The sequence below is a fragment of the Strix uralensis genome, chromosome 4 (assembly GCF_047716275.1).
Source record: "Strix uralensis isolate ZFMK-TIS-50842 chromosome 4, bStrUra1, whole genome shotgun sequence".
NCBI lineage: Eukaryota > Metazoa > Chordata > Aves > Strigiformes > Strigidae > Strix > Strix uralensis.
The window spans coordinates 131,438,265-131,459,851 of NC_133975.1; the positions used below are offsets into that span (position 1 = coordinate 131,438,265).

The following is a 21,587-nucleotide window of genomic DNA, read 5'->3' on the forward strand; positions in this document are numbered from 1 at the left end:
ATGGGGACTGTTGCACGATTTGTCAGGCTCGCTTTGATCGATTGACTTGTGGGCAAAGTCGGGAAGGTTTTTGCCTGCCATGGATGTGCTCTCCAGCTTGGGTTGCTCAGGGACACCAGCCAGACGAGGTTGGCGAGGGTTTGTGGACCATCTGTGCGCAGTGGCTTGCCATTCACCTCGGTTGATGGACGCAGTGCATGCAGGGAGGCTGCGGGGCTGCCGGGAGCACCTCAGCTCCGCACTGGCACAGAGTGATTGCCACCGCCCGCCGACGCGCAGCAGGACTTTTGAACGCTGCCACGAGCGTTCGTCACGTGTGATGATCATTGGCAGATTGTGCTTGAGGAAGTGTGCTCAGCAGACGTGAAAAATAACCCAGTGTAACTATTACTGTATGCCTGGAAACCCTTACTGGTCTTACAATATCCTGCTACTACCCTCCCTGCTTTCTGCATCCAGGGCCACTGAGGTTCTCACAGATGACAGTAAAGTCACCTGTTGAACCTTCTACTTGATAATCTTCCCATATTGTTGGAGAATATGGTGACAGAGGCACATGAACGCTTCTTTTTTCCTCTTTCTTTCTCTGAAACACTCTAGTCTCCCTGCCTTCCCTCAGCAAGAGCTATAGGTGACTCGGGCATGAGTGTAGACTCTTGTTTCAAGGAAAACATTGCAGATACAGGTGCTCTGCTGCTGTATTTATGCCGCAGGGTCTTTCATACATCTACATGCCTGTGCTCCCACCTGAGTCGAGACCCTCATTTGTGGAACACCAGGCACGTCTCCGGGTGAGTAGTTCAGGTTTCTGTTCAGTGCCGTCTGCCAGCTTGTCCCTGTGACCCTTTTGTTTTCTGTGCTTACTCCGTCTTGCTGATTATTTGATTGTGTGTCGTGGCATCACCAGAGTAACAATCAATTACTGTGATAGAACCAATCCAAAGGAAACTTTCTGCATACTTCTTGAATAATTAGTGAGCTAATTAAGCTGATGCCATCAGATGAACATGTATTCATCAGTACACTTTGGACATGATGCAGGTTTCAAGTGTTACACATAGGTATAATTAGGTACACTCACACCCCCTTCATTCGACAGCGGTGTGTTAATTACATCTGGTCTGCGTGAGGCTGAAGCCTTAGGCACACCATCGATGTGTCTGTTTGGCATCATTTTTCAGACACACAGATTTCTTTGTTCCACTGCAGACTAGTTTAAAATACAAAAAACAAAGTGGATGTTGTAATGAGAGAAGCTGAGATCATCTCAGAAGCATGTGACCATGCATATGCTGAAGCCCAAGATGACAATTAGCAGTAATATTGCACAGCAGTAGGTAGAGGCACTTGTTGAGCACAGACCCACTTGTTATCTAAAGACAGCTATTACTCTGCAAATTTATTATCTAAATAGATGAGAAGTTTGAAGGGAAGCAGAAACACTGTGAAGTGATTCACCTGCTGGCAGATTGCTGGTGACTGGCAGGAACAGAAATAGAAGTCAAGATGTGAGGAAGAACAGCTAAGGGACTAATTTTGCAACTCTCATTTGTTTTTAGTAGACTGAGTCCCTTTAAAATCAGCACATAGAAGTTAATTTGGGTAAGTTAATGCAAGCAGGAGTTGTAAAACCAAATGCAGCTGCTGTGCAACGAAATCAAGGGGTTATTCTGACAAGGAGGAGGAACCCTGACAATTTTCTCAGTGTGTGTGCTTGAATCCATGCTGTCGGAAGAGGAGCAGCTGTGAGGGTGGGTGTCACACTGAGTCACGACCTCCACACTTTCTGTCTACGTTACCCGTTTTTTGTTGCCTCACTATGTCCATGCTGTACCCAAGAAGAAATCTGACTGATCCGATTCTGGCTCCTACTCTACCTGTGGGGATTTTCTTGGGGTTCCTACTGTCCCGTCTCTTCCCCAAGGCCTCAGAGGGTTTTCTCCCCGTTCATGTTTTTCACCCTCTTACAGCTCTTAGTGTATTTGTATTCCTGAAATCAGTGAAATTTTTCCTCCAGTCCTCACAGTTGGAAATGGCAAGAAGCACAAAAGACAGAGCTGGCAGCAAAGGCTTCTGGGGTGAGGGGAGCACAGTGCTACAGATTGTGTCTTCTCACAGGAGCAAGTCCCAAACACCTTTCTCATTCCTGTTCCCACTTACAAGTGTTTTGGAATCACCACCTTGATTGCTCTATTATACCTTCTCATCCTCTTGCCTTGTCTTTAGTAAGAACTTTGGTATGACCTCCCATAGTTTCCTTATAGCCAGATTTGCAAGATGCAAATAATAAGTGGAAAATTGGCTCAGCCTTTGGTGACATGATGTCCAACTGCTGGTCATTTGCTCATGTCATCTCTTGGGGATCAAAACCAGGAGCAATACTGGACAACCTAATTATTAATGACCCAAATGATGGGACCCAGTGAACTTTTGGCAAGTTCTCAGATACCAGACTGGGAGTAGTGGTCAATACAGGGGTCTTGACAGGCTGGAGAAAAGGGCAGACAGAAGCCTCATGAAATTAGCTCAGGGTAATGCCACATCCTGCCCCTGGAGAGGAACGACCAGCCTATGTACCAGTACATGTTGAGGCCAACTGGCTGGAAAGCAGCTTTGCAGAAAGGGAGCTGGGTTGCCCCGCAGGCAAGTTGAAGATGAGCCAGCAATGTGCCCATGTGAAAAAGGTCAACAATGAGCTGGGCCGTACTAGCAGAACTGCAGCCAGCAGGTCCAGGGCAGTGATCCTTCCCCTCTGTTCAGTGCTTGTGAGACTGCATGGCAGTGCTCTGTTCGGTTTGGGGCTGCCTAGAGCAAGGAAGACTTGGATGGTCTGGAGAAAGACCAGTGGAGGCCACAGAGATGGTCTGGAACTAGAGAAGGTGACATGTGGGAGGAGGCTGAAGGAGCTAGGTTCGCTCACCTTGGGGAAGATGCTTAAACTTTGACTAGATGAGGCCTGAGCAACCTGATCTAATCGGCATTGCTTCAGGCAGGGCTCTGGCCAGAGGCCTCCAGAGATCCCTTCTGATGGAGATCATGCTACAGTCTGGGATTAAAAGGCAAAACAGTGTTGTGGAAATTGTTATTTGAATTCAGCATTATCTCCTCTCCCCAGTATATTGTTGTCTGTGTAAGAACTGTTGAAAGTCCTGAAGACCTATCGCCCTGCCTTAGCCTGGACCATACGTTGGTCAGGAGGTGCTTCTTTTTGAAGATGCCTAGCAGGAACAAATGCAGTCTCTTTTAGAAATACAGAAGTTATGTTATTCCAAGCATAATTCTGCTCTGTGTCAAACATGAATTATTGACAGATGAGATTAAAATCTGTCACCAGTTTACATGTGACTCAGTCTTTAATTTTCAGAGCTGGGAAAGGTAACTTTAGATACAGCTAACTCTGAATTGCACATCTGAATGCCTAGGTCTAATAATAACATCAACGAATGCTTTTAAGAGTGTTCATTGTTTCAAAGTGTCAGAAGACAGGATATTTACCTATAAAACCACCAAAATTCTGGGCTTCCTTATATTTCCTCTAATATGATTGAGTGAAAGCAAATAAAACTTTTGTCTTTGATCTACAGAGCATTTTTAGTGGCACAGATTAATTTGAAAATGTATATTAGTTTGTATATTAGCAGCCAGTTCAGGCTGCTTAGTGCGGGTGATCATTAATACATAACATGGAGGCTGATTTTTGGCAGCCTCCAACATAGAAATCATCCACAACAGTAACTTTTACCACGAACAATGACTATTTCAATATGTGATTTTTCAGCTGCATGACACAGCTCATTCAAATCACAGCTGAAGCCGGCGTTCTGTCTGGGGCATGTAGTGGGAAACCAATTGAGAAAGGCTTAATTCACTTTTTAATTCCTCCATTAAGCAGTAGTCTGTCATGATAAACTTGTTTCGTTTCCCTTCATTCAGACAACACAGTGTTAAGATAATATCTCATTTTGAAAAATTATTTCTCTTAGCATCCCCTGGCCTTCTTGGAGACCGCGACAGCGAGGTGTGATCCTGCACTAAAGAGGCTTGAAATCGTCAGATAAGAAATACAGCCAGCTCGATACTCAGGGCTGAATACTGAAGGTGGATGGTTTTAATGCTTTAGCAAAAGAGAGTAATAGAAAACAAAGCTGGGAAGGACCCCAAGAGGTTGCCTAGTCTCATTCTTCATGGCAGGAAGGCACTAGATCTAAAATTCACCCTACCGATGTCTGTTTAACCGGGCTGCCAGCAGCAGAGGTACTGCATTATTTGTGGTCAGTCTGGCCTGTTGCTCTGGTCCTGTCCACCATGGTATGAAGAAGAATTATCCTCTTCCCCTTTGCATCTACATTTCATGTATTTGAAGATAAGTTCTCTTGTCCCATCTGTTCTGTTGGATAATGAACCTAGCTCCTTATTTTTTGCCTGTGAGTCGCATCATCTCTACCTCACAGTGTTGACGTAGTGCTTAGGGATATGGTGTAGTTGGGAACTGTCAATGTTAGGTTTATGGTTGGACTGGATGATCTTCAAGGTCTTTTCCAACCTAGATGATTCTGTGTTCCTGTTGATCTCCTCTGTCCACCTCCTTGGTGAAGTTCGGTGCTTCAGGGCGTGAAGAGTGCTCCACAGCACCCAGCCTCATCAGCACGGGGTTCAGTGCAGGGCTTGTTCCGTACATTTTCCAACAAAGTTCTTGTTTATACATCCTTATATAAAAACTCCCTTTTACTTAGCACATATTGCTGGTATTTGCTTTGTGTCCAGATTGCCTTCCACCATAACCCTGAGGGTCCTTTCTCTGCAGCTCCTCATTAGCCAGTCATTCCTGATCCGCTAATTGTGTGGGCGCTTGTTGGTGTTGCAAGACAGGATTTGTCTCACCTAACTAGCAGTCTGAAAGCTTAGGTGTCTGTACTACACCAGTTGTTCAGGGAGCACTGTACTCAGTGGAGAGAGAGAGAGAGAGATGGCTCCAAAGAGCAATTCATCCCATCTATTTTTGGAGAGCAGGAATTGTGCTTTAGGGGTGCTTATATCTCACCGAGATACATGACCTCGGATTGCATGCCTGACTTTTGGGTGGTTGAAATTAGCCGAGATGAATTTAAGCCTACGTGTACAACCGTGCATCTAAATATAGTGATGAAGGGGACAGTTTCGTGATTGGGTTAAGCTGATTTAACACTGCTCTGCTGCTGAAGGGAGGATCCTGCCTTCCCTTCGTACCCTCTTGATAAAATGTCCACAGAATGAATAGTTCATACAGCGTGGGAGCTGTGAGCTATTGTAGTCGTCTCCAGAGCGTAACCACCGAGGAAGTGCTCTGAATAGCAAACGTATCCGCCTCCCTTCCTCCCTGTTGGAGCTATCAATGCCACATCTGTGCGTGAACGGCAGCACGAGCAAAGTGCGAGTCATCAAAGTGCTGCTGCTGCTGGATGAAAAGCAGCCAGGCAAATCGGGAATAAAGAGATGAGTCATCAAAGCTGCATCCCCATTGGTTAAAAAACAGAGGATTTCAGAAAAAGTTGGAAGAGGAAAAAAAAGGCTATTGAGAATAGAGGGAGAGCGCAGGGAGCGGGCTACGGTTACCTGGGCTGGCGCTCCAGGCCAGCCTGTTCACGTATATGTGAACGTATAAAGACTGAGTCCAGCTGCCAATGGACCCTGCTAAATACAATCTCATGCTTTGCTTTGTTTCTTTCCTGTTAACTCCTCTCTCTGCTTCCCCTGCAACCTCATAATTTTCCATGCTTGATTGTATGCCCAGACAAGATGGTCTTGCAGTTTACTCAACTTTTAAGACTCTTTGTTTTGGTGGCAGGCTCAGGGGAAAGTGAAAAATATGAGGGTTTTTTTTAATCTCTGGTCCAGTAGCATATTCAAATTGAGCAGTGACTGCTGGTACATGGAGGGCACATGCATGTCTGAGGTTACGGCACGCAGACTAATGGGTGGCTCTGGCAATTGTTGGGGGCAGCTGTCCTGGGGAGGGGGGAGCCACCCCTTTGTGCTAGAACAGGTGTGGGTTCTTTTGCAAAGATGAGAATTCACCTTGTGTGTCAGAGTAAACCCCAAACCAGTTGCAATACTGAAAGTTGGTGTGGGAATATATTACTTTTGTAATTCCATGTGTGAAGTCAAAAGACGGACATATACCTCAAAGAACTGGGATTTGAGAACTTTGCCTTTATTTCCTTTGCCACCTAGAAGTCTTGGAATTTTAAAGGCAGTGAAAATGAAATGGGGAAAAAGAGCAAGTAAAACATAAAAAAGGATTGAGATGTGTGGTGAACATATCTGCTTTCTGTGTCTAAACACAGAGGTTTTAGAACTGGAAGTCATTACAGCTGGAGCATTTTGCTGCTCTTCCGCACTTGGATTGCATGCAGCACCTGAACAAGAAACCTCTGAAATTAAAAGCTCTACATGACTGGTTGCTACTTGACAGTGGCTTTATAAAACCATGTTTTTACAGTGAGGGTGATTGAGCACTGGCCCAGGTTGCCCAGAGAGGTTGTGGAGTCTCCACCCTCTGAGATAGTCAAAAGGCATCTGGACACAGCCCTGGGCAACCTGCAGTAGGGGACCCTGCTTGAGCAGGGGGTTGGACCAGATGACCTCCAGAGGTGCCTCCAACCTCAACCATCCTGTGACTCTGTGATGAATTCTGCTTCTAACCTGCTTAAGAGCTCATGCTGAAGTGTCTCTGCATAATTTTTCTCCCTTGGCTTTGTTGGAGAACTCCTTGCCAAGACAAAAGCTGAACCTGTCCTGGGAAGCCTCGCCCCTTCCCAGCAGAGTCTGCAGCTACGTTTGCATGTCCTGAGATCAGATGAACTGTTGGCGCACGTAGGTGCATGTTTTCTTGACAGTTTGGACCACTGGAATATCTTATAGTGGCTGGTTCAATACATGCTGGCACTTTCTGCCTGGAAGAGTTGTCTCTTTTGTGAGACCAACAAGGAGGACTGTCAAATAGCAGTCAGAAGGTTGTGGCTCTCTCGGTAGCAGCAAGGAGGATAAAGCAGAGAGGATGGGTGTATAAAAGTGATTTTTATCGTTGTTTAGTTCTGGGTTCTTTTGGTTTTGTTTTTGGTTTTGTTGTTCTTGGTTTTTTTTTTTAAGGACTAATGATGAAGAGAAGGGACCTTCCATATTGCAGGAGGCTATGCCAGTGTGGTCAATAAAAAGTTTATTTTTACCCTGTAATTCAAAATCTGGACCTCAGCTGGGAATTTTAATCTATTATTTTTTTTTGAAATTTACTGAGTAAATAAGTACATAAATGATGCTCCCAGCTCAGCAGGGACCTCAGAAGTTCTCTCTTTTTGCTCTGACTTGAAAGGGACTATTCATAATGTGTATAGTTAGGAGTATATGCATTGAATTCCTGCAAGAAATCATGGCTGTAAATTAAACGGATGCATACACAGACACATATATATATATGAAAGTATAATTCAATTATGTTCTATTACTTCAGTTCTGCATATGAAATAATTCACAAAACTAGAGGAAATAATGTACTTTCGTTTTTATTCATCATAGACGAGTGAGTTGTCAAGGACATGACTTTCTGCCTCTACTTTGATATTGCTATTAAAGCATTAGATTTCTTTTGCATTTCCAGTAATCCCTAAAGCCAGTTGTGATATTTCTCAATTCCATATACCCAGTCTAAATACATATATTTGTCTCACTGTAATTATAACACAGGTTGGCATCAGGTTTTTTCTGTATGCTACATCAGTGACGTATCTTTTTCCTTCCTGCATAGTATCTGTCTCAGATACCCATCTCAGGCAGCAGTAAAGACTCTGCTTCTTTCAAGTTCAGTGAACATCTGTATCAGATCATTGATTAGAAGATGTTTCCAGTCTCCCTGCCAATGATTCCGTGGCAGCTCTGTTTAAAGTGGAAGCATTTTGTTGTACAACTAGGTTGTTATGTTGAAGGTGCTTGGTAAACCAGTGTTGTTAAGCAGGTATCTCAGAGTGTTAATGATGACTTAATGATTGCTAGCTTTGTGCTGGATCTGAGAAACTTTTGCCCAGTCATTAATCAAAACCAGTGTGTGTTGCATGCTGTTTTATTACTCTGTGAGGACTGGTATATGTTGTGGCCACGTTTTAGAATTAATCTCCATCTGTGTGTCATCAGTGCCTAACTTGTCTTGTGTGCGCATGTCAATACTAGGTAAAAATATTGATGTGGTTCTGATTTAAATTCTCCATAGTCACTTGACTAGCAGGGCAGTGTATTGTGACCGGGTGTACTTCCAAGAGCACTTTGTCATATGCACTGTTGAGTTCACAGCCAGGCTCTACTGTCCCATGAAATACATTGGATGCAGAAGCAGTGCTTGCACACGAAAGCCTCTGAATTGAAGTCCCTTTAAAAAGGATGCAGCTGCAATATGAATGGGGACCTGAACAGTTTCCCTCGTCATGAGTAGTGCCTTGTTCTTCGCGGGGAAGAGCTCGCAGTGGCACTGCGGCTGTCTTTGTCCCCTGGCAAACCAACCATGACTTTGAAATGTGGGACTGGCGCTCAGAAACCCCTACTTCTAAAGGGGAGAAAAGATGCAGAGCTCTTTTGAACACTGAGCCGTTCTCATAACGATGTCCAAATACGATGTTTGGAAAGCTTGTTCCATGCACTCACCCATGGAAATATTTACCAAAGCTTGCTATTGTTTGATAATGAATTTTATTATTCATATCAGAGAGTTGAAAGAAAGTTTCCGCTGGGCAGGTTGCCTGGCTGAGTCTCTGCCGGTGGCGGCGTGAAGGTTCTGGCTGGGAGATGCTTTGCTTGCCAAACCTGATGGCCCTATAATTTGTCTCGTTAATCCTGATGGCTCATAATCCTCTAAGAGGGACCTCAGCTGGGGTGAAGCTTTTGAGGTGGCTTTGGGGGTGATAATACGCTCCATTTAGTATTGACTTCTTTTGGCAGCGATAGTTTTGTTGCACTAGGAATTCTGTAAAAATTTATAAGATTTCACACATGAGCACCTCCTGTGTCTCCATCAGTTTTGATATTGTGCAGTTCTATTGGCTCTGATGCTTAACTTTCCAAACTGGTACTGAACATCATTAAAACTATAAAATCCATCACTCTTCAACTCACATGAAATTGAGAATATCAGTCCTGTATCTGCGTGTGTGTGTGTCTCCATGACCGGAACTGTGACCCAGCATTTTATAGTATGAACAGATGGAGCTCTGGGGCTTAAAATTGAAAAAATTCAGACTATTTACTTAGGAGAGGAGACGAATAAGAAAGAAGACAGCAGAAATAAGTAAGTGACATATGTGAGATTAAACCAAATCCAGAAGAATACAGCAGTAGACAATAATAAAATATATCTCTGAATTAAAACTTTCTGTGGAATTTTGTGGGATCTCAGCAAGGTTTCAGCAGAACCTGAGGACCTTGTCCTTATGCCAGGAGGCAGCTGTTTAGCAGAGGAAAATTCTGGGCTGGTACAGTTGTGCATCTTTTCTTTTGATTGCACATCTACCTGCTCAGTTCTGGGAGCTTTGAGGCACTTCAGTTTTGAAGTGCTTTCCATGTATGAAGAGCCCTGTGTAAATGTGGTGACCAGCAAAGTACCTTGCTTGGTGAAACTAAATTTTATAAAACTTAAATAATAAAATCAAGATTGGAGGCATAAATTGCAGGATTACTGTCACTGCAGTATATGTCTTTTTGAATAATCTCAGTTGGGACCATGTGAAAGCTGTTTGTAAGGATGTGAGGGTCTTCACAAGCTCAGAAAGCTTAGGTTACCTTTCTGTGCCTTCAAAAACTGAACAGGAAGAATGTCAGTACTGGCTCCAGCCTTGTTTTGGGAAAGCAGCTGGACTGTAGAAATGGAAGGGAGCTTGGCTCACACTTGTATGTCTGCTCCCACGCTTTGTGTGGATGCCATTGGGTGAAGCCATTAGTGTCTTGGAGGCTGAAGCCTGACTTCTCAAAGCAACATGCACCATAAAGGCAAAACCAACACATTTCAGACTTGTATGAGCAATATGCAATTGCACGTACTGGCTTTTACAGTAGTGTTATTTTAATAAGAATAAAATCTTTTGGAGACGCCTTTATCTCCTCTTCCTTCCAACTCAATTCCATGATTTCCTGCTATCTAAACAAATATCACAGCTTGAGCTGCTGGGACTGCATTGTGGGTCTCCTACTTAGGGTTCAGTCACACCAGATGCTTTACAAATGCAAAGGATTTATAAACACATGCATTGTCCTTTTGGATCAGATCTCACGTCTGCCCTGAACAAGAGCCAGAAGGAGACATTTCAGAAGAGTGCATAAAAAGTGCGCGGCAGAGATATGTGATAGCCTGCCCTCCCGTTCCAGAAAAAGATACATTTTATGCCCTGAAGCATGAGTTTTAATAATCCTTCAACAATATTTTGGTATAATCATCAACTATTATAATTGCTCTGGATCATCTTGTCATTTTTATAAATGCCTACTCCATTTTTTAATCATGCTGGACCAAAAAAAAATATGTGGCGATGAATTACACAGTTCAGATTTGTGCTGTATATGGTGCTTAGCCCCAAAAGTTTACAAATAAATGAAAGAGAGAATAAATCCATTTTAGAGAGAGGATTAGAACAAAATTTCAGTTTTCTGAAAGTGCAAGGATCTAAGAGGATTTGTGAAACACTGGGATCAGTGCGAGGTTGGCACATGTATGTTATTAAAAATGGCACTTTCTGCCCATTCCCATCTATAGGCTCCTGATGCATTTGTAAATCCTCATCCTAAAGGTAGGATTGATGTCACCCATCTTCTGTCATCTAAATCTTACCTGTCTAGATTAAACTAATCTTTGGGCTCTGTCTGCAGTCAGCAGAGAGATGGATACCACAGGGGAAGATTCTTGCAAGAAGATAGCTCAAGGTAGATAAGAGGAATCGCCTTTTGGCAGTACCTCTTGCTGTCACTGAAACTAGAACAGGGAGCGATCTCGCATGATAGCTCCATTTCCCTAGCTCAAACAAGAGCTAGTCCTAAACTTTTTGTCTAACAGATGTTTGCTCAGAAAATCTGGAAGAGAGAGAGATTTTGCAGCAACCCTGAGCAGCCCAGTCCAGGGCTTACTGTCCCCGCTGTAACATGGAGTTTTGTTGTTGTGCCTTCGTTATTCTTTTCTCTGCTACAGCTTTGCATGCCCAATCCATGGGGAGAGGCAGCTGTTTGCAGCTGCATTGCTGCAGCATCCTGTGGGGAGCAGTTAGAGGTGTTCCTCCACTTTGGGAGGGGAAAGCATTTCTGGATGGAGTCAAACAGAGGAGCTATCCAGTAAAGCAGACCTGAAGAAGCCCTACATTCTGTTAATGAACCCAAGCTAATTAATAGAGATCTTCCAGCAGGTGACTAAACTTGTGATTTAGCCCCATTCATTTCCAAATCTAGGTCCAGGCTGACAAGAAGTGAACACAATCACTGTCTAACTTAGAGCTAAAGCTATTTTTCTGCCACCCCATTGTGTCTGAAAGCATCACTGGAGTTACTGACATTAGGGTTTTTTGCCGTTTGCCTCCTTCATTCCCTGACTAACTCTCCCTGCTTCTCCCTTTTTCTCTCTCCCTTTTCCTTGCTGAGACATCCAGTGAGAGCTGTGATGAGAAGCCAGGGGTCTTCAGTTCGTGTCTGGCACAGGAGCAGATGGGTGTTGACTGCCACCTTTCCCTGTCCCCGGTGGGAAGGAGGAGAGGTCAATGTTGGTTGAATTGAGAGTGGAACTTGCGCTCTCAGAGATGGGCGAGTGTGGGGCTGGTGGTGGGGCTGAATGTGCTTCAGCGGTGGAAGGACAAAGTCCAAGTGACCACCAGGAAATGTCCAGTCTCGCTATTCCTAGGCCAGAGCTTGGCAAGGTGCACGTGACAATAAATCAGGCAGGCAGTGTGGTAGACCCAATTCTATCCTCAGTTGCACCGTAAAGCTGAAAAGAAGAGATTCTGTGTTATTGGTGCATTACAATTCAGTGCGGATTGTATAAGGTTTCAAGCAGAGAAATACCAGAATAATAGCTTGTTGTTGTTGTGGATTCATATTCTATTCATAATAGGTATTTGACCCTTTATATGCTACGCTGAGTTTCATCTGCTGGAAACCTTAACATCCCTTCTGAATTTCTTAATATTCTTTGGTTTAAATCAGGCTTTTAATGGTAGTAGTTGAGTGTATTGCTGAATTTTTGTTTGTGTTTGTCTAGTGGGATAGGTTGTAGTTAAGTGAAATGTGTGGTGTAAGCAAACAGAAATTACTGTATGCAAACCATAATTTTCATGTACTTACTGTTTTGAGTGCTGTGATGAAAGGGATGTATCACAGCATTTTTATCACATCAGCTGCTATCTTTGTCTCTACCTGAAGGATGGCAGAGGGCCCCCTTTCATCTGGAGGATTATGAGGCCATTATGGTAAACAACACCACCAGGTTGGGTTGACATTGTTGGTGCTTTCATCTTTTGTTCCAAGTTTTGAAGCATTATTTGTGGTTCTCTTGTTCCCTGTCTCATGACTTGATGTTTAGTGAGAGCCAAGAGCAGCTCCTTGCCAGAGTTGTTCAGGAAAAATCATTAAACTCAGGAGGGAAGGAGGGGGAGAGAAAGAGGGGCCAGCTGAGTGTTACCCCTTGGTTGGTGATGACCCTGCAGGTCTGGAGCTTGGTTCTAGTTCCACAGTGGGTACCTCGATCCCTTCTTCTGCTGCCTTCGCCCAAGCAAAATCTACCGAAGTGTGAAAAATGACATATTGCCCAGTTTCATACCTCTAATCCCAAAACACAGGCAGATGGATGGATCAACTGATGAAACAATGTGAGGTCAGAGGACGTGAGCAAAGAAGCCCTGACACGCTTAGTGGGCATTGCTGACTTGTTTTCTGTCTGATTTTTCAGCCGTGCACCCAGTTTCTTCGCTTTTAAGTTGGTCCCATGAACTGAGGAATTTATGCTGGGAAGTATCTGCAGGGTCCCAAGCTGGGAGGATCTCGAATAGGAAGCTTTGCTTGTAAACCTCTTCTTTTCTGCTCTCTTAAAGAGTTTCCCTGGCTGGAGGTTGCCTGCTCTCTGTTCTAGGACAGGTGTAAATGAAGCGCTTCCCATTTGTGTGCTCCAGCTTCTGAATGCAGAGGAAGCTAATTCCTCTTGGGTGAACTCCAAATAAAGAAAACTTATTTTATAGTTGACTCTTGTATTTGTCTTTAGTGATTAGTGTGTATTCCTTTAATATTGAAATAAGATTCCTATATAAAGCAGAACACACAACAATATATCTCTGCATATTGGGTTTGCGTGGCCAGGTTTTGGTAGCAGGGGGGTTACAGGGCTGGATTCTGTGAGAAGCTGCCAGAAGCTTCCCCCGTGTCTGATGGAGTCAACACCAGCCGGCTCCAAGACGGACCCACCGCTGGCCAAGGCCGAGAACATCGGTGATGGTGGTAGCACCTCTGGGATAATGTATCTAAGAAGGGGAAAAAACTGCTGAAGAGCAATTGCAGATGGGAGAGAGGAGTGAGAATACGTGAGAGAAACAACCCTGCAGACACCCAGAGCAGTGAGGAAGGAGGGGCAGGAGGTGCTCCAGGCCCCAGAGCAGAGATTCCCCTGCAGCCCCTGGTGCAGCCCATGGTGAGGCAGCTGTGCCCTGCACCCAGGGAGGTCCACGGGGGACCAGAATCCACCTGTACTTGGGGAGGACCCCATGCCAGAGCAGGGGGATGTGCCCGAGGAGGCTGTGACCCTGTGGGAAGACCTGTGGCCCTATGGAGAGAGGAGCCCACGCTGGAGCAGGTTTGCTGGCAGGACTAGTGACCCTACGGGGGACCCACGCTGGAGCAGGGGAGGAGTGTGAGGAGTCCTCCCCCTGAGGAGGAAGGAGCGGCAGAGATGATGGGTGATGAACTGACTGCAACTCCCATTCCCTGTCCCCTGCACTGCTTGCCCAGGGAGGAAGGAGAGAAATCGGCAGCAAAGCTGAGCTCAGGAAGAAGGCAGGGGTGGGGGGGATGGTGTTTTAAGATTTGGTTTTATTTCTCATTGCCCTAGTCTGATTTGATTGGTAATAAACTAATTTACCCAAGTCAAGTCTGTTTTGCCCGTGATGGTAATTGGTGAATGATCTCTCCCTGTCCTTATCTCAACCCAGGAGCCTTTTGTTATATTTTTGCCTCCCCTGTCCAGTTGAGGAGGGGAGTGATAGAGCGGCTTTGGGGGCACCTGTTGTCCGGCCAAGGTCAACCCACCACACTCTGTAATAATGAGAACGGTGATGATTTTTGGATGTAAGATTTTTAGTTCCTTTCATTTCTTATTGTCACATTTTCTGCTATTCTTTGCCCAGAATTTCAATCCTTCACCTTTATGCCTGTGTTTATTTAGTATTGCTTTTTCTGAACTAGCAATATGTGTTTATATATTGGCTCATCTCTTATGCAGTTTAGGGTTTGCCTTCAAGCAAAGCCTGAATTCAGCAAAGGTGGATCCCTCAGTGGAAGTGACGGGGGATGTCACAGCTCAGATTGTGGTTTTAAATTCCAGAATCTAAACCGAATTGCCTTGCCTTGTCTCTTCATATTGAGCATTTCTGTTGCTCCTCTGCTATCATATGCAAATATTTAATGGAAAAGAAGAAGCAAGAAGAGAGAATGAAATTTAATCATTTGCTTCTCCTTTCTGAGAGCAGCAGTATTGTTCCATTAGCTTGTGCTGCAGTGTAGTTCAGCTTTGGTGGTCCTGCCCAAACAAAGCCCCTGCAGCTGATCATAGGATATTGTATGGAAATTAGTAGGGACCCAAGCCTGCACCTCTCCTGTGTGTCTGTGAGGAGATGGAGCCGCAGCCACGCTGTGTGCTGGTGCTGTGACCTGCAGGTTGCACAGGCCGTACAGGGTAAAAACCATCTGTGCTGGATTCTTCAGTTTCTCTGTGTGCATGGAGATGTTGTCCCAAGGGAGACGACTCTTTCTGACTCAACAGACCCAACCCAAACTGTACAAATTCATCTCAGTTGGTAGCCCAAGGCGTTCCTCGGGGAGGCGGGTGGACTAAGAGGCTGGTTTTCAATGGGTAGAATCAGACTTGAAGAGAACAACATGCCTTCCATGCCAAATAAGAAGATTGTTACTAATTCCTTTCTTCCAGGGTTTAAAATCCAGAGTTCTGGCACCTGTGCCATACATTATACATTCGTTCCCAAGTACAGCCACAGGGTTGATCATACATAAATCCTCATCTGCAGTTTGACAGCAAGGTGAAAGATGACTGAGCAGGGTGAGAAATGTGGTGTCAGGGGGAGCATCAGGATGGGGAGCACCCTTCTCAGGGGGCACGTAGTCGTGTGAAGAGCGCTGCAGCCGACGTGCCTTTGCTGATCTTGGTTGGCTTGAGTGTGCTTGTCAGGACTGAGCAATACCACAGACGTAGCCCCGCTACATCTTTCTCTTCCTGTTGTGTTTTGCAGCATCCCCTTCAATTAAGCTTCTTGTGGATGACCCGATAGTGGTGAACCCTGGAGAAGCGATCACCTTAGTCTGTGTAACGACAGGAGGGGAGCCAGCCCCCAGCCTGACGTGGGTGAGGTCTGCCGGCATCCTGCCCGAGAAGACGGTCCTGAACGGCGGCACTTTAACGATACCTGCCATCACGTCAGAAGATGCTGGCACGTACAGTTGCATTGCCAATAACAATGTTGGAAATCCTGCGAAAAAGTCCACCAACATCATCGTAAGAGGTAAGTTGAGCTGGCAAACTATTGACTTTGGAAGATTAATTGAATCCTAATCTGACAGGATAGCGGTGTTCACATAGTGCTGTCCTGTGTTTCCAAATTTATTTCTGGTCATTTCTAATAATGTATGAGATTAATTACTGTTGGCTTCAAATAGCCAGTGGCCCTTGTGCTGGGCTCAAACCCCTTCTCTGGAACAGGGGTGGCGTGGTGCCTGTTTGTGTTGTGAAGATGCAGCAGCTCTCCTGTCCAAATTGGAGGCAAATGGTTGCCAAAGGACACCCTGTCTTCTGGGCGCTGCCTGTGCTGATCCCCTGCACGTGCTGTCTTGGCAGTGAATGCATCCTGAGCTCCTGGAGATGTCATTACCTACTTCACCCCTTTCTTCCTCCTCATCAGCTGAACATGTTATTGAAATTAAGGCTGTTGTGCATGCTGTGAATCTGCTGCCATCAGACAACTGCTCCCTGGGTAGGAGCTTTAGATTAGTACCTGTGCTTTAATTATACTAAATAGCAGGATAAATGTCTGTCTTAGATAAAAGTAAGAGAAGAGTGCTTGCAGAACAATTACTGCCAGGTGGAGAGAAACTCTCCCCAGTTGTTTATCGCTTTCCGGCTAACCCCAGGGACATGGCCAGTTGGTTTGAAGAAGGAGTTCGATTGGCTGATAGGCATCATCAGAGTGGATTAATCTACCTGAACCAAACAGTTCATCTGAAACTAATTTTCTATAATCTAATCTGTGAATGGTAGTGAAACATAAACTCCCACACTATAGGAACTTTAAATAATAGCATGTGATTAATCATACTCAGGAGAAACTGCTGTATAGAGAGCCAGTGGTGTGAATATTTTATGAGAGCCATAACCCCTGTTCACTTCTTATTGCCCAACATATCATACTCTTCAGCAGGACGAGGAATTAGAAGCTATTTCTGTTCTGGGGGTCAGGGAGAGAGCATTGCATCAGCCTAAGTCTGCAGGAGTTTCTCAGGAGATGTCCACAGATTTATTTGTAATACTGCATTTCCATTTGAATTTTTGATATTTGACTTTGGAGTTTTGTTGTCAAGAGGCAAAAGCAGTCTTGTTTCAGGAACATAGCATCGACATTAATTTGCTGTGATTTACAATTGTGATGAGGTTGTGAAAGGGAGATGTGAGTGAAACACACACTCGGAAAAAGCAAAGGGAGAGGAAAGGCTTTGTGTGGAAAGAGATCTCAATATTTTAATTGACCCAGAAGACAGCACCAAAGAGCCCAGAGGAAAAGCCAAAGTCCCTAGCTCCCTGCAGATACAAGTTTCATGAGTCATAGCATAATAATAATATGCCCTCACATTTTTATTTATAGAAGACCATGCCTATGAGATGCCTAGGAGCTGCAAGATGTTGAACAAAATATCATTAAAGCTTTTGAGGTGACTTTTTTCTTTTTTCCTCTCTGCTGTGTGGCCCTGTTAATTCTGAGAAGGGACCGCAATGAGGAACAACCCATTAAATAAATGAAGCACAGCTCCCTTCTAGCCTCGGTTCATTGCTACCTGCTATGATTTTCCCCTTATTATTTCTGTTAAAGGGGAAGAACTGTCTTTTAGAAAAAAATCTTTATTCTGGTCTTGACTGATATATCTTTGCTAAAAGTGATGCTGCGTTTAAGAGTGAAATATGAGAGAAATTCATATCAGAGTTTTGATTTTACTTTGTGTATATATTTCTTAGCATTTTTCCTGTAGCTCATTGCTTCTTTCTATTTAATCTCTTTTTTGGTTGTTGTTGTGTATCAGAATTTTCACACAGCAGCTGAGGAGAAAAGACTATTTACTTGAAATAGCATCTAAGCCTTGCAGGAGAAGCATTTGGTAGTTGAAGTTCACATCATCTGTTATGTGGACTACCCATCCCAGGATTAGACAATAATCCCTTAATTTTACCCTGAAAGAAATGGGAAGTTGTGTCAAAGCATCACCAGAGCTCAGATGAAATTTGTTCCCTTTAAAATTCACTAAATTTCACCATGCATTTATCTGAACGTGCTTTTATTGTATGTCCTTCATTCCATGGATGCTACCTTACTTTCAGCAGGTCTTGATTTTTTTCTGGGCATTTTCCTATCTTTGTGACTAACTGCCTAAGTCTGTGACTACCCACCACACCTGACTTCAAACCCATTGTAAACGATGCCATATGACTGCCACACATTTAATAATAATTTAAAAAAATCTAAAACCAGAGAGAATCCTTCAAAAAGAAACAAATAAAAGCCATATGACTGCCACGTGTTTAATAATAATTTAAAAAATCTAAAACCAGAGAGAATCTTTCAAAAAGAAACAAATGAAACTAAATGAATGAGTAACAGAAGTAATTTATCCTTTTTGAAAGGCAGAAATTATGTGGATCAATGAGCAATAAAGACAACAGATGAGGCTGTGTTTAAAGAGCAGATTCGGGTAGTGAGGTGCTGATGTGACACCGAGGTGTGTTCAGGTCACCTCCGTGCTCCTCCCTCCATCTTTCCTGGGACCCTTAAAAAGTGGGGATCAGTGTAGTGAAATGGCAAGATGACCAGATATGATGATTTGGGGGAATATGTATCACCTAATAGATGGTGCAAAATGTGCCTGTGTGGAAGTGCTGTGTAATGTGAGTTCTCTGCTTCTCCAGGTTGTAAATAACTAGTAATACGTGTTCTCCACTTCTGCGGGTTGTAAATAACTAGTTTTTGCAGTTGCCATATGCTGCTGAAGGAGTGGTGGGATAGCAGGTGCCAGTAATGGTCTCAGTACATTGCTTTCCATTTGCTAGCTACAGGATTTATCTGGAAGCCTCCTAATGCGCATAAGCATTTAATATGTTGTCTGTTTTTCTGCTGTTACTTGATTTCCTTCCCTTCCAGTGAGCATTGGCATGGAAGGAGGTGTTTGTTCTTAAAATAAAAAGCAGACTAAAGTTGCCATTGCGGGGAGGAAGCCATTTAGTCATAACCATCTTGAATATTTTGTATTTTTTTTTTTTGGCTTTTGGCTTGTATAACTTAAAAGTGATTGTAAATTCTTCCCACAAAACCAAGCTGGGTGCTTGCTTGTTGGTTTGGATGAACAGGCCCTGCACACAGCTTCTGAGGAAAGAGACTCCCTCATACGCTGCCTCCTCAAGTGGTTAAATTAACACTTTTGGATAAAGCAGCGTCCTTTAAAGATATCCCTTTCTTAAGCAAGCTGTAAGCTGCAAACTCTGCTCCCTTTGTCTCTGTTTGCTGAGCTGTTGTGTTAGTGCCTTTCCCTTTCGGCCGTCAGATAATGTTAATGAAAGTTTTGCTGAGATGATAAAGAGAAATTGTTTTGAGTACCAAGAGGTACAGACATAACACGTTATCTTTCATTTCCCCCATTTGCTTTGAACAGGAGCTCACCAGAGGCAAGTCAGTGACCATGTGCTGTTTACCTGTCAAAATTTTAGTGAGAAAGTCTGTGAAATACAGCATTTTAAAGAACGCCATTATCAGCTTAACTGTACCCAAAGTTATTGCAAAATATTTCATTCCATCAAAGACATTGTCGTCCATCAAGGTGTCTTGGGTCAAACCAGAGAAAGGAGAAATGCTCTCTCATTTCAGCAAAGCTGGCTGCTCACCAATTCTCATTATGAAAGTTTCTTTCTAAGTATTTTCTTTAGATTAATGAGTTCTTTAAATGATTGCAAGTCTGCTAGCATTTGAGTATTGGTGGGTGTTCTCATCAGTGGCATCTTCACATCCTGCTCTCAGACATGATTAGAATAGCTTCCCATAGCATATTTCTAGACAAAACCATTAGAAAGCAGAGGAAGCTCTAAGGGAATCTTGATTCCTCTCATTCCAGTAGAACTTGATGTTTTTATCCTTTTTTTTTTATTTTTTTTTTTTTTTTTAAAGTGCACTCTCAAGTAGCAAATCCAGCACACCCCCTCTGGATAAACAAAGCTCCCAACAACCTCATGCCTGATGTGTGTATTTTTTGCTGTGCTTGCTTGGAGGATGTTCTGTTTTTCTGACTTTTCCGTGGCAGAGAGAAAAACTGTTGCTCTGATGCAGTGGAAATCTTTTGTCATAAAGGTCAGGATGGGAGAAATCTGTTGCGCTTCTTTCACAATTCTTTCCCACCCAAAGTATTTCTGTTAATTTGCTTTTGTCATGAATTTGTCACTGTATACTTCTGTTGGCCTCAACTAGAGGGAAATGATAATCAGTCTTCTTATGGATGTTTTGTTAATCAAAGTAAGAAGGAAACGCACACACACCCCTTTGTGTTAAAATAAAATGCAAAACCTTGCTTACTCACAGCCCTTGGGCCAACACACACGGCAATCTGGGTACATCTTAATGTCCCGTGCACACAGAGAGGACTTCACATTATTGCCAGGAGGTTGGTAATTACAGACCTCACCTCTGATGTGGTCCCAGGCTCAGTTCCCTGCCTTGATCTGGCATGGGGAGTTGAACATCTGGCTTATCCTGTGTCCCAGGAAACTCTTCTAGCCTGAGGATCTTTTAGACTTTCTGTTGGAGGTTATTTTACTCCCTTAAAATTCTCTCTTTGATGCGTATTTGGAGAGGGAAGCAAAAGGCATTAGAGAAATGGTAATATTGGCCTTGTAATCCTTAAGATATGACATAAAAGCGTGATCATCACAATACCATACAGATTTTGGGTGACAATTGGAAATGTCAAAAGAGGCAGGAATCAAGATAATCATATGTCTACGGCTTCTGGAAAATTATACATTTTCAACATGACTCAAACTGGGTACTCAGAATTATGAGAGCATGGAAGAACAAATACTCCAAAGACACTGCAAAGGGGAAAATTAAAATAAAATCTCTCTGTAGCTACAAATATGTCAATGAAGAATTAAAGGCTTTTGATGATGGAGGATGTAAGGTGGCTCCTCCATTTAGTAAGAGAGCAAAAATGCTGGGTAGCATCTTTGAAGGACACCTGTGCATCAGATTGGGAAACAGGTAGAACCAGAGGAATGTTGTACAGGTCTTAAAGTGCAGAGCACTGACATGATTTGGAAGGGTGTCAGCGTGCACCGACTCGGATTTGTTGCCTCATCAGCAACTTCTCCCAATACCTTCTTTAAATAGATCACTTTGTCTCTTCCATTGTAACTACAACGTTTTTTTTAGTGCCTATTGACTCCGACTGTGACTTTTCCCTTCTGTGAAGCAGAAACATAGTGTTTGGAGTTAATTTTTCAAAGGGGTGGGATTCCCTGTCAGCTTAAATATAAAATAATGACCTGTGCTCAACATTAGCACAAAAGCTTTTGCTGAACAAAAAGCACTCTGGGGAAATGCATTTGAAGGCCAAGATTGCTGGAAGTACCTATTCCATTATGTCTTTAAAAACTGTATGTGAACTGTGTAGTAGTGACTGCTAAAAAGAAGGTGAAAAAAAAAAAAAATGAAGACGCAGATTGTGAAATAAATGAAATTTTTGTTGCTTTTATAATAGATTTTAAAAAAAGTAAAAGTCCTGTAATCTGGTAGTAGTGATGTTCATTCTCCCACACCTACTTACCCTTCTGCTTTCCTGCAGTGGCTCTGTTCATCCCAGAGCTTTTTCTTAAGACTTTCCCTTGTTTTAGAGCAGTTGCATGAAGTAAAGGATAAAAATAAGTCTGTCTGGTTGCACATCATCACCTCTGCTGTCACCCCTTGAATATCCTCAAATGCTGTTAATTGAAATGTGAGCAGGGCGTCCATGGGCTGATGCCGAGTGTCAGAACAGAGGCAAGGCTCATAAGTTTTTTCCTAAAGGTGGAAATTGGG

General features: G+C 43.5%; 1 protein-coding gene across 1 annotated transcript in view; it reads left to right on the forward strand.

The window, feature by feature from the left end:
• The window catches only part of MDGA2 (MAM domain containing glycosylphosphatidylinositol anchor 2), a 387,125-nt gene that overhangs the window by 208,558 nt on the left and 156,980 nt on the right, over positions 1 to 21,587 (forward strand). Inside the window, exon 6 of the mRNA XM_074869265.1 lies at positions 15,501 to 15,770. Coding sequence (XP_074725366.1) covers positions 15,501 to 15,770 — 270 coding nt within the window. The remainder of the gene's footprint in view (positions 1 to 15,500; positions 15,771 to 21,587) is intronic.